This window comes from Artemia franciscana, chromosome 12 (genome assembly GCF_032884065.1).
Source record: "Artemia franciscana chromosome 12, ASM3288406v1, whole genome shotgun sequence".
In the NCBI taxonomy this organism is placed as follows: domain Eukaryota; kingdom Metazoa; phylum Arthropoda; class Branchiopoda; order Anostraca; family Artemiidae; genus Artemia; species Artemia franciscana.
The window spans coordinates 23772888-23798370 of NC_088874.1; the positions used below are offsets into that span (position 1 = coordinate 23772888).

A 25483-nucleotide genomic window follows, 5' to 3' on the forward strand; every position below is an offset into this window, starting at 1 on the left:
TCAAATTCAACCTAAAAAAAACAACTCAAATTTGTGAAAAAGCTAGAGTGGTAAACTTATGGGTTCGGAATAAGCACATAGTTTTAAGTCGGATAGTGAAAGAACCATTTGTATAGTAATTTGTAGGTCAAACCACATTTTATTCAGATCTATACCTCATTATTCTAATGATTGCCCTTGAGCTTTGTTGATGATTATTGCTAATCGAACATTCCCTGTGTCCCCGTCGTCATTTATATATCCCCCTGTGCCCCCGGCATCCCCGTTGTAGTTGTGTCCCTGTGTCCCGGTCGTCATTTATATTCCCAGTATCCCGGTCGTCATTTGTGTCTCATTTTCCCAGTCTGTGATTTCTCTTTGAGCGTCCCGGTCGTCATTTATATTCCCTGTGTCCCGGTCGTCATTTGTGTCCCGGTGTCCCGGTCTGCAATTTATCTTTGAGTGTCCCGGTCTTCATTTATATCTCCCGGTCGTTATTTGTGTCCCAGTGTCCCAGTCTGTAATTTCTCTTTGATTGTCCCGGTCTTCATTTATATTCCCTGTGTCCCGGTTTTTAGTTTTCTTTTTCTCCTTTATTTTTCAGTTTTTTTCCTTTTTTTCTTTTTTTTTCTTTTTCAGTTTTTAGTTTTTTTATTAGTTTTTAGTTTTTTTCTTTTTAGTTTTTTTTTGTAGTTTTTAACTTTTTTTAGTTTTTTTCTTTTTTAGTTTTTTACATTTTTTTAGTTTTTTAGCTTTTTTAGTTTTTTTTTAGTATTTTCTTTTTAGTTTGTTTGTAGTTTTTACCTTTTTTAGTTTTTTTTTCTTCTTTTGTATTAATGCTAAAGCCAAGGTTCGAACCTGGAACCTCTCGGACCTAGAACCTGGAACATAACGCTTTACCAGCTCAGCTACTTCGGCTTGAATACATTCGTTTTTGAATTGGTATATGATGAAATAATTCAGACGTCATATGCGGACAGACAGACAGACACACAAACAAACAACTTATTTTTATATATGAATATAGGAACCATAGTGAACACGTATTCACAGTAACTTTGTGCTATATGTTTCATTTATTTATATTAACACATTCCTTTAACATCCGGCCAATTATGCACCTTTTTCTCCACTATTTTAATATCGCTTTATGGTTTATTTAAAAAATGTTTTTTCTGCCTTTTTAATTCAATGGAGTAACATAGTATAACTTTTGTTTTGCTTCAGCTCTTTGTCCCGAGTGTGTATTTTCCTAGGATTTCCCCTGTCTTTTTTTAGTTATGTCATTAACACACTTGACCGGGTGACCATTGTCTCTTAAGTAAAAAGTTTTGTATCATTATAATCTTGAGGACAAATCCTAAGAAGCCTATTCAACGAAACAAATTTACAACCTTCTTTATAGATGCTTGATTATGTAAGTTTAATGTCTATTTTGGGGTTTTTCTATTTTTATGGGCTTTTCTATAAATTGCAGAAATTAAGGAATTTTTCCTCTGATTATTTGAAGTTCAATAAATAATGAGGTTTTTACTCTTGAGTTGGGAAAAGAAAAAATGGGCTAAAACAATTTGGGAATTCCATGCTCTTTTCGTATTTTTTTTGTCCAGTAGATCCCCCTTGTCCCATGGACTTGCAGATGCAGATTTCAAACCGATTAGAATTTTCGTTTAGAAGTCTGTGCCACCAAATTTTTTGTGTATATTAAAATCCCCTTGGTCTAGTGACCTTCGGCTGTAAACTCAATCTGATCGGAGACGATCAGTTTTTTGGACCATTTTCAGAACCCCTAACATCTCGCTTTCAACAAAAATGTGTGGTTCCTTGGCCGAGGAAACGATTCATAAAAACTATTATTCGAAATTCCAGGAATAACCTATTGAATACCGAACTTCCATTAACTAAGCTCTTTAATTCCTTAAATGTCCCAAAATTTTCGATTATGCTTCGGCTGGATCATTTCAATAACCCCAACTATATTGTTCACTTTGAAGAGGTGATAGTTTTTCTGAGTATTAAGGATTTTAAACAATGGACAATATGGGCAATGGGAATAAAAATTGTATATATTCTCAGGTTTGATAATAAGCGGAGATACAGAAAACATTGTATTAATTCAATTTATGATAACAAGTTGAAAATTGGACCAATTATTGAGAAAAGCTGTAATAAATTTGATTTTGGTTACTTCCTAGACTGGACAGGGGTAACTGTTGTAGGTATGGTTTGTTGATTCTAGATTTTTCTTTTGATTTTTTTTCCCTTATTAATTTTTGGGAATTTTCGTCTATTTTTTCTTGCTGTTTCGTTAAGAACCCTCTGTTGATTGTACAGACGAAAAAGCCTTGTGTGTTTTTTCGTCTGGGAATTCACTTGCCATACCTTTTTTTATTTATCTATCCAGTATTCCAATATTATTGCCTTAGTGAGTTTTGGGGTATTCTTGTGGCACAAATTGCAGTGAAAACTTAAATATAAATCGGGATCATCTGGCCAAACTTAAAGTGTGTAGCCAGGACGTGGCTCCCAGAGAAATTATACCTGAGTCGGATATAATCTCTCTACAACTTGGCCAAGACATTCCTTCCCAATATAACCTTCTCATTTATAGATATAGCTATTGCGTATATGTCTTAGCGTTTTCCAAGATTATTAACCATTAGAACTGATTAGAACAGAAACTATCCACTTAAGGCCAACCCTGACAGCGAGTCCGAAAAATATTCTGCTTTGTTTTACGTGTCTGAGCATCACCGACACGGATAGCTTAAATCTGGCAAAGAAGTCCACTTGGAAGAACTCTTAGATTTTGTAACGAATAGTTTCTCTGGTAGATTAAGCCACTTGATACTTAAGGAAATGGTCTCTAAGAGATTGAAGGCTAAAAAGAAGTCGCACATTTTGTCTTGTGTCTTTTGCGTAATGACATAGTCCGCACAGATTGATGACCGCTTATCTACTATACTAAATCTTTCAAATGGGGAACTCTCTCTGGTCTATTTTTCCAGTAAAAGGTTCAAGCCGATTTATTTCCAATCGATTCTATTCAGTAACAATGGAAGGCTCATTTAGGAAGACACATTTAAAAAAGGGCCTTAGAGCGAAGATAATTCAAAGTCGTTACAGTGTATGATGGAGCAAGGAAACTGTTTGAAGTAATCTAAGGCAAATGGTTTTGTACCGTTTTATTCTGACGGGAAACTTTTCCTGAGGTACATGATAAGAATTTGGGTGATAAACATGAGATGAATGCAATAAAGCTGGTGCAGAGATTAGACGCGTTCTTTTTAGGGTAAATATTCCAATTTGATGAAGTTGTGTTTAATTGTACTCTATATGACTTTTGAATTTGAAAGGGGCTATAAGCCTGTCTATTGAGTGATTCTAAGCTTCCTAAATTGTGAACGAAATCAAGGTTATACAAATACGATAAATGGTTTTGGCAAATGGTTTTGAGCCGTTTTATTCTGACGGGAAACTGTTCCTGAGGTACATGATAAGAATTTGGGTGATAAACATGAGATGAATGCCGGCAATAAAGTTGGTACAGAGATTAGAAGCTTGCTTTTTTAGGGTAAATATTCCAAGCAGATGAAGTTGTGTTTAATTGTACTCTATATGGCTGTTGGATTTGAAAGCGGCTATAAGCACGTATATTGAGTGATTCTAAGCTTCCTAAATTGGGAAGGAAATCAAGGTCATACAAATATTTAGCAAAACCCTTCAACTCTGCCAAACAGAACTTGAACCACCCTTCTCACGCTGATGGATCTTGGCCTATATGTCTGATGGGACGTTTGGCAAGTTAAAACAGGCCTATGGAGAACCTTCTTTATTCCGAGCTCAAGTTTTTCGCTGGCATAAAGCACTTTTGGAGAGCAGATAAAATGTTGAAGATGAACAACGTTCAGGGAGGCCTTCAACTTCGTGAATCGACGAAAACATCGAATGTGTGAAAATTCTTCTGCGATCAAATCGTCGTTTAATTTTTTTATTTTTTTATTTATTTTTTTTACAAAACCATCATGGAAAACCTCAGAAAAGGGGTAATTCGTGCGAAACCAGACATTGCAGAGAAATGGTTCCTCCTGCATGACAACGCCCCATATCATACTGCCATCCCCGTACCAGAACTTTTTTACCTCAAGAGAAATTCCTGTGGTTCCTTATCCTCATTATTCGCCTGACCTTAGTCCCTGGAACTTCTTTCTTTTTCCTAAACTGAAAAATGTCGTCAAACACCGTCATTTTGGGAAATATGAAATCATCCAAAAGACTGCAACGGATAAGCTGAAGACCATAATGGTTTAAGACTTCCAGCGCTGCTACGAACAGTGGGAACAATCTCTTCATCGGTGTGTAACTGTCCAAGGGAACTACTTTGAAGGAGATAACATTGATGATTGGAAGAAATTAAACATTTTAAGTAAAAAATCAGTCTCATAACTTCTCCACCGCACCTCGTTTTGTCTACCTTCTTCAAAGTGAAAATTGAGTTGATTTTAATTTCCACGTAACTAGCCAAGTTCAGAGAAAGCGTGAAGCCAGTATTGTCAGTTCTTCGAGTCCAACTTACTTAGATGTTTCACTAGATTTTTTTTTCTATATAATTAAAACTATTAAACGAGGTCACTGTGACAGAAATTTATTTGTTTAAAATCAATATTTAATAAAACTAATGCATATAATATTTGTAAGTAATGTATGCAAGGATTTTGCTCAAACTGGTGAAGAGAATTGTTCTCATTTAAGTTTAATTTCTTAAGAGTATCGCTGCTCTGGTGTTTATAATTTCTTAATTTTTCAGGTTTACGTAAAGTATACCCGTACTATTTCACATTCACTACCTTTACCAAAGGACGGTGGGTGAATGAAAAGATACTTGATGTTTTTGCAAAGGAATTTCGTGCCCATCCACCTGAAGTTTACGTAAGTAAAATAATTCCTATCTATAATGTTTTATTCCTTGTCTTTTACTGGTTCGTGTAAGCTTCTATGTCTATAAGGAGGGGAGAGGTAGGGTTTTACCCGGTGTAGGGTTGTGACTTCTCCTTCTTCTAAAATTCAATATTTCAACGAAATTTCAATGAATATTTCAATATTTCAATATTCAATATTCAATTTGAATATTCAATATTTCAATGAATTTTCTTGTTATCACCATTGGCACATATACGTTATTTCTGTCAAATGACCAATGTTAAATTTCCAATTTTAGCCTAAGTAAAATTTCTCACTCCCTTAAATGCTAATATTTATTGTTAAGTTAAAAAAAATTATGCTCCCTGTTAAAAATTTTTCTACGGCTTGCAGCAAATTCAAGCATTCTTTCAATCGGTAATTTTGGGGGCAGTTGGTCTGTTGCTATTGATTCGTTGTTTAAAAACCAAATATGTCAAGTTATTTTTCTAAGTAAATCTAACAAAATCCCTGATTGAAGTAGTGACGCTATAGGCACTTTAAAGAAACCCATACCTACTACCCCTTTATTTCTTTAATGAATTAAGTTGAACGGTGACCCCCTCAAGACGCAGGTGCATGTTACCTCACAGGGAATGTTTTCCAAGAGATGCAGGTGTCAGTTAGGTCAGGGAATTTTTCCTAGGAGATGCAGGTGTCTGTTACGTAATAGGGAGGGTTTACTTTGGTTATTATGTAATAAGGTTTGTTTACTTTTGGTTGTTGCATAACAGGGCTTTGACTGCTACGTAACAAGGTTTGTTAGAGTCCACTAGTCAAGTAGGGAAGTTATTTTTCTAACACGTTTTTATTCAGGACATTTTTTCAAGATGTTTCAAGAAATCTCAAGACGTTTTTTAAAGACATTTCTCTTCAAGGCGTTTTTCTTCATGAATTCTTTAGTGCTTACGTAATAGGGGAATATTCACTTATGATAAGGATGACACATTCACACTTGATAGGTTTCTTCAGGCCACCGTGGGTGGTCTCCGCTTGTGACTGAGGAGGACACACACTTGGGTGTTACGGAATGACGGTGCACACGTGAGATGTTACATAATACTCTGAGTGATTTCATTTTCTCTCAATTTGATTTTCTCAGGGAATCTTTATATTCTAAAGATTTTTGCCCCCACTAGGATTCGAAAGGGCATTTCCTTCCAATGGAACTGCGCCCTAGACAGCTGGACAGTCAATCTGTTCCTATTATTTTGATTCAGTAAATAGATTCTACGAAATATCCAATTCCACACGCGGAGAAATCTCTTGTTTCCTTAGAATGATTTAGCTATTGATGAAGCGAGACTACCATTACGGCTAGAATATGCTGCACCTTCATAAATGATTAAAAGTTTTTCCTTTCCTCTTTACTGCATAGAATTATGCACTTATATTAAGGGGATTCTTGAATGAACATACATATGTGCATAGGCCATAAGATGCTTTAAATTGATTTTCCTCAGGAAAAGAAAAATCAACAAGCAACAAGTTTCACGGACAAAAAATCAACAAGCATTAAGTTCCGTGAACAAAACCGGTTTCAGGATGAAAAAACAATGTACAAGTTTCACGAAGAGAAAAATCAACATATAAGAAGTTTCACGAACAAAAATCAGCATGCAACAAGTTCCACGAAGAAAAAACAGCACGCAACAAGTTCCACAAAGAAAATCAGTTTCATGAGGAGAAGAACCAAAGTACAAGTTACACGAAGAGAAAAATAAACAACCAACAATTTTCACGAACAAAATTCAGCATGCAACATGTTCCATGAACAAAACCAGTTTCACGATGAGAAAAATCAATGTACAAGTTTCACGAAGAGAAAAATCAGAACATAACAAGTTTATGAACAAAACTACTTCCACGAACAAAAATCAGGAGGGAACCAGTTCCATGAAGGAAATCAGTTTCACGAGGACAAAAATCAATGTAAAAGTTTTAGGAAGAGAAAAATCAAGATGCAACAAGTTTCATGAACAAAACTCATCTTGCAACAAGTTCCATGCACAATAATCAGCACGTAACAAGTTCTATGGACAAAACAAGTTTCACGTGGGGAAAAATCAATGCACAAGTTTGACGAAGAGAAAAATGAGCACGCAACAAATTCAGTATGAGTGTTTATCCTTTTAATTTAATAATTATATTGATCGAAAACGTATAATAAACTAGCTGTTGTCAATGACCAGCCATAGATTACCACGGAAGCAGCTGCATAAAAAATCTTGGAACTGACGGAACTTGGAGCAGAATTGGCGGAATCGGAACAGTGGAATCGAACAGTGGAATCGAACAGTGGAATCGGGAACAAAAGGACCAGCAATGAAAAGAAGTCTTGTTCAAGAGATGTTTTATATTCTAATTGACGTGAATACCCTGGGACTATCACATTCTAACAATGGAATTCCAAGTTCTATTGTTCCAGCAAAACAATGTTCAAATTTAGATTTACAAGCTTATTTTTGTAGGAAGAAGGTTGAAAATGCCTTGAAGATGATGATGGATGCCACGAGGATATCAAGGGGGCCAGGCACATAATGTCAAGGTGGTGTGAAGTATTTTGAGGGTACCACGAAAGGTTTTGCCTACGAAAACATAAACCAATGAGGTTAAAGCATAAATTTTTGATCAAGAAATGCCTTAAAATGGTTTAAAAATGATGAGGGGTGCCAGAAGTCCCGTGTGACACAGTGGTGTGAAATGACATGGCGAATCACGGGAGGTTGGCTTGCAAAAAACGTACACCAATGGATTTAATGCATGATTTTTAACAAGGAAATATCCGGAAAAGGTTAATGAGGGGTGCCTGAGGGTTAGTAATATTATGGCATGGTTGCATGAATTGCCATAGAGGGCATCACCTTGGGGGATGGCTTGCAAACACACGAAACAAAACACTTTAAGAATAGTTTTATCGTGAAAATATCTGAAAAAGTCTTAGAAATGGTAATATGTATCATCGGGTGCCATGGGGTAGGAACATATTGCCACGGTGGCGTGAATCGCTTGGGCTAACTTGTTCTGCAGCTTAAAGTTTAGGTGGGAAGTGTTAAATGAATTTTTCGGCGGTGGTGTGACTGAAATCTAACACTCAGTCAAAAGAAATGAGAAGTTTTCATTAAGAACCTTCAGAAATAACTCCTAATAAGGTTTAAATCTATCTCTAATAACAACCCTCCCCCCTGGAATTGCTTGCTAGGGTCGGCTAACCGCATTTTGTCACAAATGGCGTGAATTGCATAGCCACAGCTCAAAGAAATTTAGTATTTCCATGAAAAGCCCTCAAAATATCTTAATGTGACTTAAATTTACCTCTAATGAGATTATATTAAATTTCAAGAGAAAATATTATCCAGATGTGCGCATGTCTGCCGTGGGTGAATAATCTTGGCTCAAAGAAACGTTGCATTTTCATTAAAAGCTCTCAGAAATAGCTCTTGATAGGACTTAAATTTACCTATAACGAGATTGTGACAAATTCGAAGAGAAAATATTATTCAAGTTTGCGCTTTTCAACCGGGGGTGCATAGTCTTGGCTCAAGGAAACGAGGCATTTTCATTAAAAGCTGTCAAAAATATCTTCATGTGGCTTAGATTTACCTGTAACGAGATTATTTGAACCTCGAAGAGAAAATATTACTGAAATAAGCGCTTGTCAACCGGTGGTGCATACTCTTGGCTCAAAGAAACGCAGCATTTTCATTAAAAGCTCTCAAAAATATCTTAATATGACTTAAATTTACCTCTAGCGACATTATGTAAGATTTGAGAAAATATTATTTGAATGTGCGCTTTTCAAACGGGGGTGCATAGTCCTGGGTCAAAGAAACGCGGCATTTTCATTAAAAGCTCTCAAAAATATCTTAATGTGGCTTAAATTTACCTTTAGCGAGATTATGTAAAATTTGAAGTGAAAATGTTATTCAAATGTGCGCTGGTCGACTGGGGGCTCATAGTCTTGCTCAAAGAAACAGCTTTATTAACAGCTCTCAAAATATTTTAAAGTGGCATAAAGTTACCCCTAACGAGATTATGTAAGATTAAAAAATTTTATTCATATTTGCGCATGTCAGCCAGGGGTAAATAGTCTTGGCTCAGAGAAACGCGGCATTATAATTAAAATCTCTCAGAAATAGCTCTTAATAGGACTTAAATTTACCTCTAATCAGATTATGTTAAATTTGAACAGAAAATATTATTCAAGTGGGCGCTTTTCAACTAGGGGTAAATAGTCTTGGCTCAAAGAAACGAGGCTTTTTCATTAAAAGCCCTCAAAAATATCTTAATGTTGCTACCTCTAATAACTAGCCCCCCTGGAATTGGTTGCTAGGACCCCCGTCTTTCTTTAATTTACGCTTGTTTTGCTTATATTTTATCCTATATGAGGTTTTTTCACGTTTTATTTTTTTTCGTTTGTGGAGTTTTAACTGCCTTTTCTGTGTTTTAATAATGCTTTGTAAACTTGTTTTTATTAATAAAATTTGTACGTACAAAAGTTTGTATCATTTAGATTTATCGATCCAGGATAAAACTTCAATATATTTCACCAATGCAATTTAAGCATCTTGTTGCCTATGCACATAGTTCTGCTCATTCAAGAATGCCCTTAAAATAAGGGTAAAATTCTGTGTAGTAAAGAGGAAAAGGAAAAACTTTTGATCATGTATGAAGGTGTAGCATATTCTAGCCATTATGGTACTCTCGCGTTTATTTGATCTCTAATAGTAATATTATCTGATAACACTTTCTAAAGCTTTACTTAACATGCAGGTGCATACCAAGTGTAAGCAATTTCTAGCAATTGATTTTCCCTCTGCATCTCAATTATTGCAGTAATAGGAAACATGTAATCAATAGCTGAATCATTCTAGTAAGCGGGACATGGGATTTCTCCGCGTGTGGAATTGGTTATTCTTAGAATCTATTTCCCTAATTAAAATAATAGGTAGAGATTTTTTATTCCAGCTGTCTAGGGCGCAGTTTCATTGGATGGAAATGCCCTTTCGAATCCTCATTGGGGAAAAAATCTTTAGAATGTAAAGGTTCCCTTACATAAACGCATTGAAAGAAAATGATATCTCTTAAAGCATTATGTGACCTCCCATGTGTACACCGTCATTACGTAACACCCACCTGTGTGTCCTCCTCAGTTACAAGTGGGTATCCCCCAAGGGGGCCAGAAGAAACAGTTCATGTGTGAACGCATCATCTTTAACATAAGAACGTAAGAACTAAAGAAATCATTAAGAAAAACGCCGTAAAGAAAAAATATCACACAAAACGTCTTGGAATGTCTTGAAACGTTTTGAAAAAATTTCTTGTAGCAAAATGTCTTAGAAAACGTCTTGGAATGTCTTGAAACGTCTTTAAGAACAATATCTTTAAAAAAAACTTCCCTGCTTGACTAGTGGACTCTAACAAACCCTATTATGTAACAGTCAAAGCCCTATCATGTAACAACCAAAAGTAAACAAACCCCATCACATAACAACCAAAAGTAAACAAACCCCATCACATAACAACCAAAAGTAAACAAACCCCATCACATAACAACCAAAGTAAATCCTCTCTATTATGTAACAAAAACCTGCATATCCTAGGAAACATTCCCTATGGCATGACAGACACTTGCATCTCTTAGAAAATATTCTCTATGACGTAACGTGCACCTGCGTCTTGAAGGGATCACCGTTCAACTTAAATGATTGAAGTAAGAAAGGAGTACTGGGTAAGGGTGCCTTTAGGTGCTTATGGTGTCACTACTGATAAAATGCACTTTATAACGCTTACATTGCCAAAATAGATACAATTTTTCCAATGGATAATTGGTATTTTTTGATCAAATACTATTAATTCATTTTCTTTTAAAAATGTATTCTGTTACTTGTTTAACAAGTGAATAGAGTAACCTAACTCCTTTTATCGTCTTCCTGCATGGTACTTCAGAAAAGTGGAGACTAACGCTAATTTATCTGCATAATTATCATTAATCTCCCTGATTTCGATTGGATTCATTTGGAATGGAATGACAGTTCTCTGAATTTAAGACTTTAAAGCTGTTGAGTGCGAGAAGAGCTTCCCAAAAGTTTAATTAATTCAAATTAAACTTTTTACGACTCAAGACCCCCCGCCCTCTGATGATTCATTTATTTTACGTGGCTTTTGTGGATTAGGCAGCTTGAAAAATTGACAAGGGAAAACTGTGACTTTATATTGGAAGATTAGAGTTTCCCCACATCGAAAAATCGTTGACAGAAAACGGCAGAAATTTATTACCACAGTATTTCTTAGAGGACGCTTCAGACTAAATCAGAAGGGAATTCCTATGTATACTTCATATATGCACATATATGGTTATGAAAAAAGTTCATCAAGAATTCCTGGTATCAAGGCAGTTTCTAAAAAGACGTTCATGAGGGTAGACAGAGTGCAGTAGAGAGAAGGTTAAATTGTAACAATAAGATAATTATTAAATATAAAGATAGTCATATTTATAAATTATAAAGATAAAATAAGATGATTTATAGGGATAATTATAAATTGCTATGTTATACATTATAAAGATATATTAGTCATTATAATTATAAATATATATTACATTTAATATCTATTTTAATATAATTGTATATCTATTATATTTGTATCTATAAATATCTTATATGATACAAAGATAATTATTTAATCTGTAGGCTATTTCAACTGATAATTAAGTATTATAGAAGACGTTTTATTCCTTCACAACCTTTTTTTATTAGGCCGTAACATCCCTTATTTTAAATTCTTCATTTTTTTTTATATCCATCTTCAGACCTAGTTTTGTCCTGGTTGGATTGTTTGAAGTGTTATCTGTTCTTTATCTTCTCACAGCCAATGGCAAAAATTTATGGTATTTTATAAAGATCTGTTGACAGATCCTGGCTCACTCCGATTTTTGTTTTGTGAAGCTTTTCAATTAGAAACAGGTGGTTAGATTGTAGGAGTTCAATAAACAATGTAAAGTAGGCTTGATCGTGCTAGGCTTCTTTTTCGATTTAGTTTTAGGGAGATACTGTATTGGAAATAAAACAGTGAAAGTGTCACTGATACTGCCTTGGAAGTAAATAGGGGTACTTTGTTAGGTAATAAATATAAGAACCAGATGAAAGTCGTTACAACCACTATTTGCTAAAATGTTTCTCTTAGAAGGAAGGAAGCGGGAGAGAGAGAGAAAAAAAAAAATCAATTTTCATACATTTTTGACCGAAGAGCTGGTTAATATAGCTTATGGCGGGTCTGTGCTGGTTACTGGGAGGGAAGAATGGGATTCCTCTGCTATGATATCCTCTGGACTGGAATATTCTCAGTCATGTTGACTGAGAATATTGATGACTGACAACACATGAATGAGTCATGTGTCCATGACTGAGCAATCCACATGGCCGGGGTTTGTATGTTAATCCCATCCGGTAACATACAGCTCCTTCGGCTGCGAATACTCTCAACCGCGTTGAAGACAGCATCGATAACTGCAGGATCTACATAGCTGGGGGGGGGGCTGTAGTGCATCTCCATTTTCCCTCATAATCAAACAGTTCGTGTTAACGAACTGTAGTAAGGAGCAACCTGAATCAATAGTAGCCGAAACTCTAAAAAACGGAGTTTCGATACCAATAGTTACATCAGAAGAATCGCATTTTAATGCTGATTTTAAATATATAAGTTTCATCAAGTTTAGTCTTACCTGTCAAAAGTTACGAGCCTGAGAAAATGTTTCTTATTTTAGAAAATAGGGGGGAACCTCCCCTAAAAGTCATAGAATATTAACGAAAATCACACCATCAGATTCAGCGTATCAGAGAACTCTACTTTAGAAGTTTCAAGCTTCTGTCAACAAAAATGTGGAATTTTACCAGAAGACAAATCACGGATGAGTGTTTATTTGTTTTTTCCCCAGGGGTGATCGTATCGACCCAGTTGTTCTAGATTTTCGCAAGAGGGCTCAATCCGATGGAAATTGAAAGTTATAGTGCCCTTTTTAAGTGACCAAAAAAATTGGAGGACGCCTAGTCTTCCTCCCACGCACATTTTTCCCGAAAGTCACCGGATCAAAATTTTGAGATAGCAATTCTGTTCAGCTTAGTCGGAAACCTAATAAATATGTCTTTGGGGATGACTTATCCCCCCAGTCCCCGGGGGAGGGGCTACAAGTTAAAACTTTGACCATTGTTTACATATAGCAATTGTTAGTTATGAGGTGTACAGACGTTTTCAGGGGGACTTTTTCGCGTTTGGATGGGGGTGGGTGGCGGGGAGGAGGTTACGTGGGAGGATTTTTTTCATGAGGGAAGAGAATTTCCATGAAGAGGGTGCAGGATTTTCTAGCATTATTAAAAAAAAAAAAACAATGAAAAAACGCCTCCTCAACGCCTCGCTCTTTACGCTAAAGTTTGACTCTTTCTCTCAACTCTATTCTATATATTCTATTCTTTCTCTTTTTTTATTGTTTTAAAAAGTAGACTTAAGAGTAAGAGTCAAACTTTAGCGTAAAGAGCCAGGCATTGATGAGGGAACAGCCCCTTTCATTTACGGTATAATTTCTGTTCGTTTTAAGTTTTAATATCGCTCCTTACTTGCAGGTTAAAAAGATTGTTTTTATTTAATGTCAAAAGGATCTAAAGTTTGCTGTATTTTTAGTTCCACTATTCTGATTTTCTTTGGCTCTCTTTTTGCTTTAGTCTATAATAAACTATAAGAGAATTGAATTATTTTTTACAAATATACACATTGCTTATGAATTTCTTAGCACTTTTTTTTATTCAAATCATCAATTTTTTCTTATTGACTCTACTAAGAAATTCCTACGTAAGAGTCTGCCGTAGCCCCTCAACTTTTATTCTTTTTTATAACTGGCCTCTGCCTATTTAGTGCATCATAAACATTTGCAACAGATATATATATATATATATATATATATATATATATATATATATATATATATATATATATATATATATATATATATATATATATATATATATATATATCATGAAAAGAGATATCACCAATGCAACAGCACAAACACAAAAAAAAAAGAGAGACAGAAGGAGAAAAGGAAGACTGTTTTCCTAAATTAGTGATTAATATAGACCAGCACTTGAATGAGGCCTTAACCCTACTCATCCATACAATCACATAGGCCAAACAGCATAGCCATACACAATCAACCATAAAGAAGAATCCATGGACAGGCAGTCATGTCGTCAATAAGTATAAGTCGTCATTTACCAAACAATAGAAAAAATAATAAAGACAAATAATTCAGAGGCAACAACCCAACACAAGGGCTCATCAGGAGAATACACTGGCCTATATAGGGTTTCGCCTCTTTAAATTCTCTACCCAGCCAAGTGTTGTGGCTACCACAGAATATCCATGGCATCCCCGTGTCAGGTATCACCCTCAAAATACATGCTTATGAAAGAAAAAAAAAACAAAAAAAACAGCAAATGTAAAACAACCAAGTAACACCAAAACAAGCTTATCCTGTTAATATATCCCTCTTTTTAGCAACAATAGGTAAACTAAATATAATAAATTTTACCAAATCACAAATATTAACACATTGCAAAAAACCTGAATGAACTAAAAAATTATAGAATTCATCTTTACCATGTGGCTAATTTTTAAAAAAATCCGCTCAATTAGAAACACAATTCAAAATAAATGGCGCTGCAACAACATTTCTCGAACCTCCGAAATTAGTTTAAAATTTCTCGAAGTATTTCTAGATAATTCTTTTGATATTTATTTAAAAGTTCGTTATAATGAAAACTAAATTTTTTAAATTGCCAAGTTAATTTATTTGCAGAAAAACCTCTTGATATCAATTTTTGGCTTAAGATTTTACATCTATTTTTAAAATCAATATAATTAATACAAATCCTTGCATAACGAAGTAACTGTGAGAAAAACGCTGAATATGTGATATTTGAGTGTGTATTACTTTCAGGGAATGGGGAAACTAATCACTTCAAAATCACTGGTTATGTAAGGTCTTGCGAAGCTTTAAATGATTTTTTTATTCTTTCCATAATTAGTTGGTCAAAAATATTGGGCCTACTTATGATATCAAGCTTTAAAGCCGTTCAGAAAGGATAATTCAGTTTTCATGAATGATTTTGAAACCTATTTTCTTCCCTAGGAAGATGTTTTTAGCTGCTATCTTTATCCCATCTCTATTCCTAAGACTTAAAATATTACATACGCTGATCTCAAACTTTTTTAACTTAGTAAACAGTCTGTAGTCTTAGCCCTAATTTTAAAAGAATCAAAGAAATTTTGTTAACAATGCAATTAGGCATAACTCCTTAATGAATAGCCACTGTGGTATGTAATCTGTTAATATTTGTACTATTAAATTCAATTGGTTTGTTCAGTCGACACAATCGAATATCATTCTGTACAGGCTCATATGCCGAGGAAGGAAGTTTCACTATCCAGTCCATACTTGTATGCAAGGGGAGGGGTGCCCATGCTCCCCTGGATATTTAAATTATTCCTGAATAGTAATTAATCCCATAAAGAAATTCCTGCTTTGCCCCTTCTCCCCTCCCCCCCTCTCCTTTTAAAAAAATATGATTTGCTAATTTTTTTGCGTCAGTAAAACACGAGATATTTTAACGTATGAAAACAAAGAAAGGGAATAAAAAATGAAAAGAGAAAAAACAAATAGGTGAAAAAACGAGGATTTTATCAGCCAGTAGCTAAATATGAAAAACAAGCAAATATTTCGACAAGGACCTCCGCCAAGTCGTCCTCAGTGCTCAAAGAAAACAAAGAAGAAAAAACCAGCAAAATCTAACCTTTATAAGTGAACTACACGAGAGGAAGACAGATACTGACTCAACCAACAAAAAACCAAGTTTAAATCAATGAAAGAGAAGTTACCAATTAGATTGAATAAGTATCCTTTGCCTTGCAACAGATTTCGCCTGTTTACAATTTAGGTTTTCATTAGATATGCGGACAGGTTGTCTTAAATTAGACTGAGCGGAAATATTCATAGAGTCTTTTAATATTAAATTATTATAAATTGGGCTTAAGGAAATATCTCCCGTGTCTCTATTTATAGCCAAATTTCTATTCATATGTTTTTTTTATCTCAATAGCCTCTTTAAAAGATTGCGGTAGATCATTTACAGTAGATATTAAAGTTGCCTCTTCAAAAAGAACCAAATGGGCAGGATTTTCGTATATATGCTGGGCCAGAGCTGAATCAAAGTTGTCATTTTTATTTTCAAATCTCAGGGACTTAAGTCCCTGAGATTGGAAAATAAAAAATGTTTTTTTTTTCTTTGTTTTCTTTGAGCACTGAGGACGACTTGGCGGAGGTCCTTGTCGAAATATTTGCTTGTTTTTCATATTTAACTACTGGCTGATAAAATCCTCGTTTTTTCACCTATTTGTTTTTTCTCTTTTCATTTTTTATTCCCTTTCTTTGTTTTCATACGTCATGCATAGCCAGTATGGTCTCAGAACGTATTTACGAGATATTTTATTCAGTTCGCTTTATTTTCAAGTTTAGTTTCTTGATTTTTTTCAGTTTTCTAAATGAGTTTTCATCACTCCAGATTAAAAACAAGTCATGTTTTTAAGTCATTGTGTTTTTAACTGAACGGTGATTTAAAATAAATCAAAAGGCATTGTGTTTATGGTTGCGAATAAGACACCTCAGCAATATATCGAGAACGACTGGGTGTATTAAGTTGAAACTTTTGGGCATACTGCTATTACTACTTCTGCTCTTACAATTTAAATAAATAAAAAGAGTGTAAATGTACCCAGGTTGTCAAAGAGTATAGATAGAATCTTTTGGGAATTATATGAAGTTTTAATTTTCAGGTCAGCTTCAGAAGCAAAAAAAATAAATTAAAAAATACTGTTTGTGTCAGGATTGTTGAGAAGTTTCTCCAAGACACAAATAACAACCCATACTGTGGATTCTTATAAGAAAATTGAAAAGATGTACAACAATATTTTTTCCATGGAAAAGACTATGTCAATAAAAAGTGAAAAGATGTTAATTTAAAAAAAATTAACACAAGACAAGTTTTTCAAAGCAAAGTAAAGAGCTCCATTAAGCTAAGAATGAGCAGAAATAAAGTCAAATAATCTTCTAAGCGTAAAACCACCACAAATCACTATCAATAAATAAATGAAACTCAAAACGAACTGAAATTATAATAAATAGCCGAGTCAAAGTCCAAATGAGCAAAAATTGACATGAGTAGAGCTGATAACCCCTATGCCTTCTCAAGACCAGAACACAATTTGCGCTTTACTGAAAACAAATACGTTCGAAATGTTTTTACCTTTCTGACATTCATAAATGAAAAATTATCATAACTTTTAGGAATGAATGTCAGTTTATGTTAGTTAAACTGACAATCCACGGTCATTTGTTTGTTTGTTTTTAAACTTTAGTTTTTATTTTTACTTAGAATTTTTTCAACTTTTTTCATGTCTTAAAATAACATAAAATACACTTATAACAAAAAGAAATCACTCATGATATTTTATAAATACCAAATGTAGATGATATAGATATCATGATAGATGATAGTCGTGATTTTTCCTGTTAGAAAAATATTGTTTGTAGTGATATTTTTCTTACCTAGAATTTTTGGAACTTAAGTTTTTTGGACTTCGATTTTTTTGGAATTCGAATTTTTAAGACTCTGAAATTTTGGACTCGGAATTCTTAGGCTATTAGCAGCTGGTCATGTCAAGTGCTGTTTTTTTTTCGAAAGGTTCCATATGATAATAGCTTTGTGATATTTATAAGAATTTTAGCCAAGTATTTCCAAATCTTGTGTAATATTACCAAGATCTTGTCCGATATTATCAAACATCTTGCATTACATTATCAAGCTCTCGCCGGGTATAACGATAATCCTCTATTGCAGTATCGAAACATTTCGTGGTATTATCAAAATAAACACATAAACACAGAAAGACAGACACAGGGACAAGCAAACAGTCTCTCAGACACACAGGCACAGAGAGAGATAGAGAGAGAGAGAGAGAGAGAGAGAGAGAGAGAGAGAGACATAAAAACACACAGAGTCAAACACACAGGCACACAAAGATAGATTCAGACTTACAAATAGACAAGCACAAACACTGGGACAAGCAAACACCCGCCCAGACACTCAGGCACAGAGATTGAGAGAGACAAAAGACATAATCACACAGAACACACAGATTCAGGCATACAAACAGACAAAGACAGACACTTGGACAAGTAAACACACGCCCAGACACACAGGCACAGAGTGGGAGAGACAAAAACACAGATTTAGACATACAAACAAACAAAGACAGACATTGGGGTAAGGAAATGACCGACCAGACACAGGCACAGAGAGTGAGAGAGACAAATACACATACAAACACACAGAATCATAAATACAAACAGACAAAGACAGACACTGTGACAAGCAAACATCCGCCTAGACACACAGGCACAGAGAGTGAGAGAGACAAAAATACATACAAAAATACAGATTCAGACATACAAACAGACAAAGACAGACACTTCGACAAGCAAACACCCGCCAAGACAAACAGGCATAGAGATTGAGAGAGACAAAAAAAAACACATACAAACACACCGATTCAGACACACAAACAGACAAAGATAGACACTGGGACAAACAATTACGCGCCCAGACACACAGGAACAGAGAGCGAGAGAGACAAAAAAATGTACAAACGCATAGATTTAGACATACAAACAGACAAAGACAGACACTGGGACAAGCAAACACCCGCCCGGGCGAACTGACACAAAGAGTGAGAGAGACAAAAACACTTACAAATACACAGATTCAAACATACCAACTGACAGCAGGGTTGCCACTCCAACAAAATAAATGGTACTAATCAGAACCACCAAAAAGTACTACTTTAGAAAAAAAGTACTACTTTCCAAAAAATTTTGCGCGTGTTGCGCGAAGCGCAACACGCGCATATTCGACCCGATATTTATCTCTTTGGTTTACCTCATAGCAAGATGATTTTTTTTGTGTCTGTGTTCGAGACCGGTTTATCTTGTCCACCTACAAACAGTCTTGGAAAGTATTTGCTTGGAAATGATAAGCTATTCAGCTAATAAGATTAAGATTTATTAATTGCTAAGCAGCCCGAGGGCCATGGCAACAAAAAATAAAAAGAAATGCATCACACGAAAATGCACATAAAAAAAAACAAAAAAAAAAAATTGCGCCAGTCGCATACTTGAATAAGGCGAGCCTAACATAAGGAGGGTTTTCGCGAGTTGGAAAGCAAAGTCGGAATCACTTTCCAGTGGTTTTCGCGCTGCTTCGAAAAGTTGCCGAGCTTTCCAAATCGGTTTTCGCGCGTTGGAAACCGAAGCAGCTTTCCGGGAAAGTGATTCCACGAGGTTAGTGGAAAGCTCCGCGGAAAGTTGAATTTTCGGCGGGAATTTCAAATTTGTTGAAAGAAAACAGTGCAAGTATCATTAATAAATAAATAAAAATGGCAAGCGGTATTGGGGTGACTTCGGTGGTATGTATGAGAATCAAAGAACCGTTAAGTAAACCATATTTATTCGAATTAGTTTGTAATTCAATATTTTCTCGGGGATATCAGCTTTCCATGTGTTTTCGCGATCAGTCCAGCGGGAAAGTGGAAAGTGATTCCAGGAATCGCTTTCCCACAGTTTTCGCGATGCGCTTCGCTCGCCGGAAAGTGATTCCGAGATCTCGCGAAAACCCTCCTATAGATAAGGATACACACGTTTTGGGCACTATCAGATTTACATATATCGAATTCTTCAGAACAGTGCCAAACAGTGGCACTTGCTGATAGTGCCAGTTGCAGAAAGGTTCGTTTCTTGTTCAGAGGGCTAGGACAATTGTGTAGCTGATAGTGCCCTAAAATTTAGATTGCAACATTTTTATTTCAGGTATGAAATTAACAAAATACAGAGATCTTTCAGTTATTTAAGTAACTAGTATAGAGATTGCATCATCGCTACACCATCATCACAGGAGCATAACATAAATATTTAACATTAGGAGGTATAGGACTTTCGACTTCGAGACTAAAATTATCGGCCTTTGTTAACCATTTTGAGCCAGTGAATTGCTGGAGCGTTAATCTGGCTTCTTTTTGTTGGTATAACAAAACTTTTGCAATAGATTTTTCTTTATAATGAGAGTTTGAAGGCTTCAAAGTTGTTAAGCGAAGACGGAGTTTCGTGTCCTATTGGTCAGAGAACCGTTGTTTGAAAACCTACCATAAGGAAGCACAAAATGTACGGAAAGTTTGAAGGCTTCAAGCTCCCCTTTCTGATGAAACTTTTCTACGAAGCTGTAATTCTACAATTAAAAAAGAGCAAGCAAACTGTTTCCAATCACTTACAGGCTCAGAATGGTTATCAAACACGGATAAATCAGTCACAAATTCGGAAGTCCTATACACAACAATATTAAATTACTTCATTTCTGCCTTTTTCGTTTTCTTCAGGTATTCTACAATCTCTCTACAATCACAGACAAATTAAGGTGCCACGAAACAAGACGTCCTACTTGGCTGATCAGGGCTTCCATTTCTTTGCGCTCCTGATCAGTTCTGCAGGAACATCCCATGTTTCTGGATTCGGAACTTCTCGTTTCACGTGCATCATATCAGAAATCGTTTCTGGCAGTAATCTATTTCGGAGTGGTGTCCGAATCAGCTTTAATGCCGAAAACTGACGTTCGGCCGAAGCGCTGCTGTGAGACAGAGACATAATACCCTTCATGAATATGGGTAGATCGGTAAAAGCGGGATCTCCAACTCCATCCTTGAGGGTGGATACCAAGTTCCAGAACTGCAGAACTGGCATTTTCCCTTCTTTCAAGTCTTTCTTCAGTAGTGGTAGCCTTCTCCACTCTCTGTTTAGGACTTCAACATTCACCAAACCACTGAAACAGTCCCTGAACATGCGGTAAAGAGGGATTATAGAAGGAATCGAACCAGACAACGCAGTTTCCGGTGACAGCCAGTCAAGCATTCGAAGCAAGGGGTCTTCACTGTTCACTCGTCGCTTTATTTCAGAACACAACTTGATGTAAAATGCAAGGCAATGCTTCTTTGCCGTAGTTAGCTGCCTCTCTTGAAGTTTACGACTGTCTATCTGATCAATTGCGAAGAGCTCGAACTCAGCTCCAAAATGCATTTCTGTCTCCATAGTTCTGAAGTTTCTGGGGTCTGAGAAATCTATTTCAATGACAGAACGAATGGCCAAAAGCTCATCTTTGATATAATTCCATGCCAGTTCGGTAAGAGTGTCCCCCACACTTCTTAAAAGCTTGTGAACTTTCACTTCTGTGCTCTGGAATTCGACATTCAACCGGTTCACAATAGGCAGAACATAGTTGAGAAACAGGTAGTAGAGTTTGACTTCAGGATCAGTCAGAGCTGCATAAAGTTTCACAGCCGTTTGATCACGACCTACAATCGCAGGTTCAGTGAAAAATAGTGTCAGGGCAGTCCACTGTTCCACCAGTCTCTGTGAGACGGCCTCGAATGCAAGCCAGCGAGTAGTGGACGGGTATAGCAGTGCATGCTCGGCTATTTCACAAAACTTTTGAAATTCTTTGAACTCGCGTAGACGTTTCGCGCTATTCGAAACGTAGGTGTATATGTCATTGCTGAATCTGACGATCTCTGTAGGCAATTTCTCACAAGCGGAAGCAGAGCACAGAGCAAAGCTGTGACAGATACACCCAAAAACAGCAAGCCATGGAATATCTCTCTTTATGAGGGCTGCAAGACCGTTGTTCCTCCCAAGCATCACACTTGCATTATCAGATGCAAAACCAATACACTTTTCAAGTGATATTTTCTTTTCGCTTAAAGTCTTGTAGATCAGGTTTTTCAGGCCTAGTGCTGTTGTATCCTCGACTTCTGGGATAGCCAGGAAATCTTCCTTGACTTCACCACACCTGTCAGTACTTTCGTCAGCCATTAGGGAATATACTGACTCTTGCAATCTTGAGCTAAGCTGGCTGATAGCATACGGGGCAATCACGTTTTTAATTAGCCCCGTTGTTTTTGTCCTTCCGCATGCAAGACGTTTCACTACTGACGAATCAGGTATGAACTTCTGCAGTAGTGCTGGTAAGCTATCCATCATGCTCATCTCTTTCGAGTTCGAGGCTACCCAGGCTGACATAGCCAACTCTAAAGCTGTCACCTCTCGGCTTATTATCTCTCTTTCTTTCGCTGCTCCGGACAAAACAAGGTCTTTGCCTTGTCCGTCAACGATAATCACTTGATTCTTCATCGAATCAACTTTAGACATGTGACTTGCAGTCACTGCATGTCTACGTAAATGAGATAGCCCCCCAGTAATTGTCCTTTCACAGAACCTGCACCAAGGTTTTGTTTTGTCTCTTGCATACCTTTGGAGCCAGCCCTGCAGGTCTTTTTCTTCCATCCATTTTGCACTGAATTTCTGTATTTTCCCAGACTTAGATGGTTTCTTTGTAGAGATTCTCCGTTTGGTTATGGTTACCAGTTCACAATTATCATCTTCACTTTCGTCTGTCATTTCTTCATGATCACTGGCTTCATCCCCAGTGTCATTACTTTCAGTATCTGATTCAGCAGAGTCACAATCTTCACTAACTGATTCACTGGTTCTATTCTGAGAGCTTTTAACCTCTCTAACTGGTTCACCTTCATTTCCTTGTATTGTACTGTCATTTTCTTGTGACTGGTCTGTTTTCTGACTAGAATTTCCTGGCACAACTATTCATATACTTTCTAATGTCCATTGTTCTGTAATGTATAAATTTCACTAAACACACTGGGAAAAGTGAATTTCTTTTGTAAAGTACATAGTATTTAGCAAAATCACAGACAGCAATAGGCTACGGCTTTGCTGGACAACCTGGACCCATTTAGGTCTAACGTCAATAACTGTCTTCACTTGTATTATTCTTAACTATAACTTGTGAATCCTAAATAATCCTAAATTAAGAATGTTTTTGCTTCTTTGTGCATTCCCTTAAAATTGCAAACTTGTTGAGCAGTATAATCAAGTGGTGGTATTATGACATGCTGAAACACACTTATTTTCCTTTTGACACACAATTGGCTTACTTTGCTTCTCTTGTAGTCTTTTAGTTATGTAAGCCACAAAATGAAATGTAACACATGAGAAACAACCAAGGTATACCTGGGGACTATATAATTACCCAGATTTCAGCTAGTTTGTTGTAATACTTGTAAACACTGGTGGGCGATAATAGGTTCCAGTGCACAATAACTGCCAAATATAACAGGATGTAAGATTTTATCGCTCCTGAATCTGCACAAAAGAGAATGTACATATGAACTAATGAACCAGAATGTACATATGAACTAAGAGTCCCCCATCAGGGGACAACAAGTATTCATAATAAAATAAAATTCATTGCTACTTTAACAATAAAAGTAGAACTGCCGGACTAGTCGGACTAGTTATTTGTCACCAGAACGGACTAGTTATTTGGACTAGTTATTTGTCATCAGAATGTACATATGAACTAAGAGTCCCCCATCAGGGGACAACAAGTATTCATAATAAAACAAAATTCATTGCTACTTAAACAAGAAAACTAGAACTGCCGGACTAGTCATGTATATTAACTATTTTTTTGGTTAGGACTAACCCCTTGGGTTCATTAAAAAATAATTTGGAACTAGCCCCATTGGGTGAGTCTACTCTCCCTACTGGATGGCACTAATTCACAGGTGGATTAGTTTACAGACTTTCTCCTTTCAAAACTAAAAGCTACTCTTCTTGAACTGATTTTCCTTCAGTGAAGTGAAGGCTTCACTTCACAGATTATAGAACTGGCTCTTGTCTTGCCTTTCTTTTAAAATGATATTTGTTGAGTTCAAGATCAGTTTTCAGCATTTTAACCCATGGCAAGATGTTGTATCCAGTGGGGCAAATTGAGTCTTCTGTCAGTTGAAATCTGGAATTCCTGGGGCAAATTTCTGACAGAGCTTCAATATCTATCTGACTTAGTTTGAGCCGTGTTACCAGTTCTGGCATCTTGTTGGTGATAACATCAATGTTTGCTGTCATAATGTTTACAAGTTTTTGGGTGTGTCTGGCCAACTTTTGGTTATAAACACTATTATTCTCACTTACAGTTGAAGTGGCTGGATTACAGCTGAGGTACGCAGAGCAGCTATTGAGGGATAATGTAGGGGCATGGGGACATAACTGTTAATTCACTATTTTTTACTTTCACAGAAGTTTGCTGTTACATTGTTATTATTACTCACATATGAACTATTTACAGGGGGGGGGGCTGAAATGGTAGGAGGTAGTGGCTATTTTTCCATGCTCAAGCAGCTTGCTATCAGAATTGCTTGTGTTTGCCCATTTTTGTGATTTTTCTTTTTTAATCACTAGGTCTGTTTCTCTGCATGCCAGTCTCTTCTTCATCTTTTCCAGCAGGGTTTTTCTGGTGTTGCAACCTTCGTTGAAACTGTTGCTCTAGAGTCGATTTGTGCTGGTAGGATGCATCCAGGATAAGCTGCTTTTCAGTAGAGCCGGCTACTACGAATAAGACTGGTGGGTGTTGCAGTGGTTGCCCAGCCGTGAGGGCTTAGGCTGGTAATCTCTTCACAGTGAAAATTTTGGTTGCTATTTTGTAGGTATCCTGGAAATATTTGGCAAGGAAGTCTTTGTCACTTGCTTGGATTGGAATTCTGTATCTTCTGATGTTGAGTTTTTATTGCTGCCTGTCTTGCTTGCTTCTGACTGTGTGGTGTAGGTGTTCATCTAGTCCATCTGGTACAAGCTCTGTCACTTGTGAAGTCATTGCCAAGTCAACAATCGCTTTTACCTTGCTAACATTGCATTTTGTGGCAAGTTCCTTGTGAATCTCTTGGAGGCCCTTGTTGTCAGTTGACATTATGCTAGCAGTATGTCAATATTTGGCAAGGAAGTCTTTGTCACTTGCTTGGATTGAAATCCTGTATCTGCTGATGTTGAGTTTTTATTGCTGCCTGTCTTGCTTGCTTCTGACTGTGTGGTGTAGGTGTTCATCTAGTCCATCTGGTACAAGCTCTGTCACTTGTGCAGTCATTGCCAAGTCAACAAGTGCTTCTACCTTGCTAACATTGCATTTTGTGGCAAGTTCCTTGTGAATCTCTTTGAGGCCCTTGTTGTCAGTTGACATTATGCTAGCAATGTCGTCATGTACTTCTTTTTTGAAAGATTCATGAAAGAATATAATTTGAGTTTATGCTATCAAGTATTTCTAGTATACCCTAGTGTTACCAACAGAACTTGAACAAAATTAATGGTTTTACTGCTACTGCTACTAACAACTCACCACAACACCAAGGCACCTGAGGCCAGCACAGCTGCACACTCTCCTCAATCCCAATCTATTCAAAGCCTTCCTCTTTTCCTCTTTATACCCTCCATTGAACTTCCAATCTCCCTTAAATCTTCTTTATAACATCCTCATATCCCACCTACAGA

At 36.3% G+C, this 25483-nt stretch overlaps 1 protein-coding gene across 5 annotated transcripts in view; it reads left to right on the forward strand.

Annotated features, from left to right (window-relative positions):
* Positions 1-25483, forward strand: part of LOC136033886 (pseudouridylate synthase RPUSD2-like) — a 231750-nt gene that overhangs the window by 71237 nt on the left and 135030 nt on the right. For all 5 annotated transcript variants that reach the window (XM_065714873.1, XM_065714871.1, XM_065714870.1 and 2 more), the window contains one exon: positions 4787-4908. In XM_065714873.1, coding sequence (XP_065570945.1) covers positions 4787-4908 — 122 coding nt within the window. The remainder of the gene's footprint in view (positions 1-4786; positions 4909-25483) is intronic.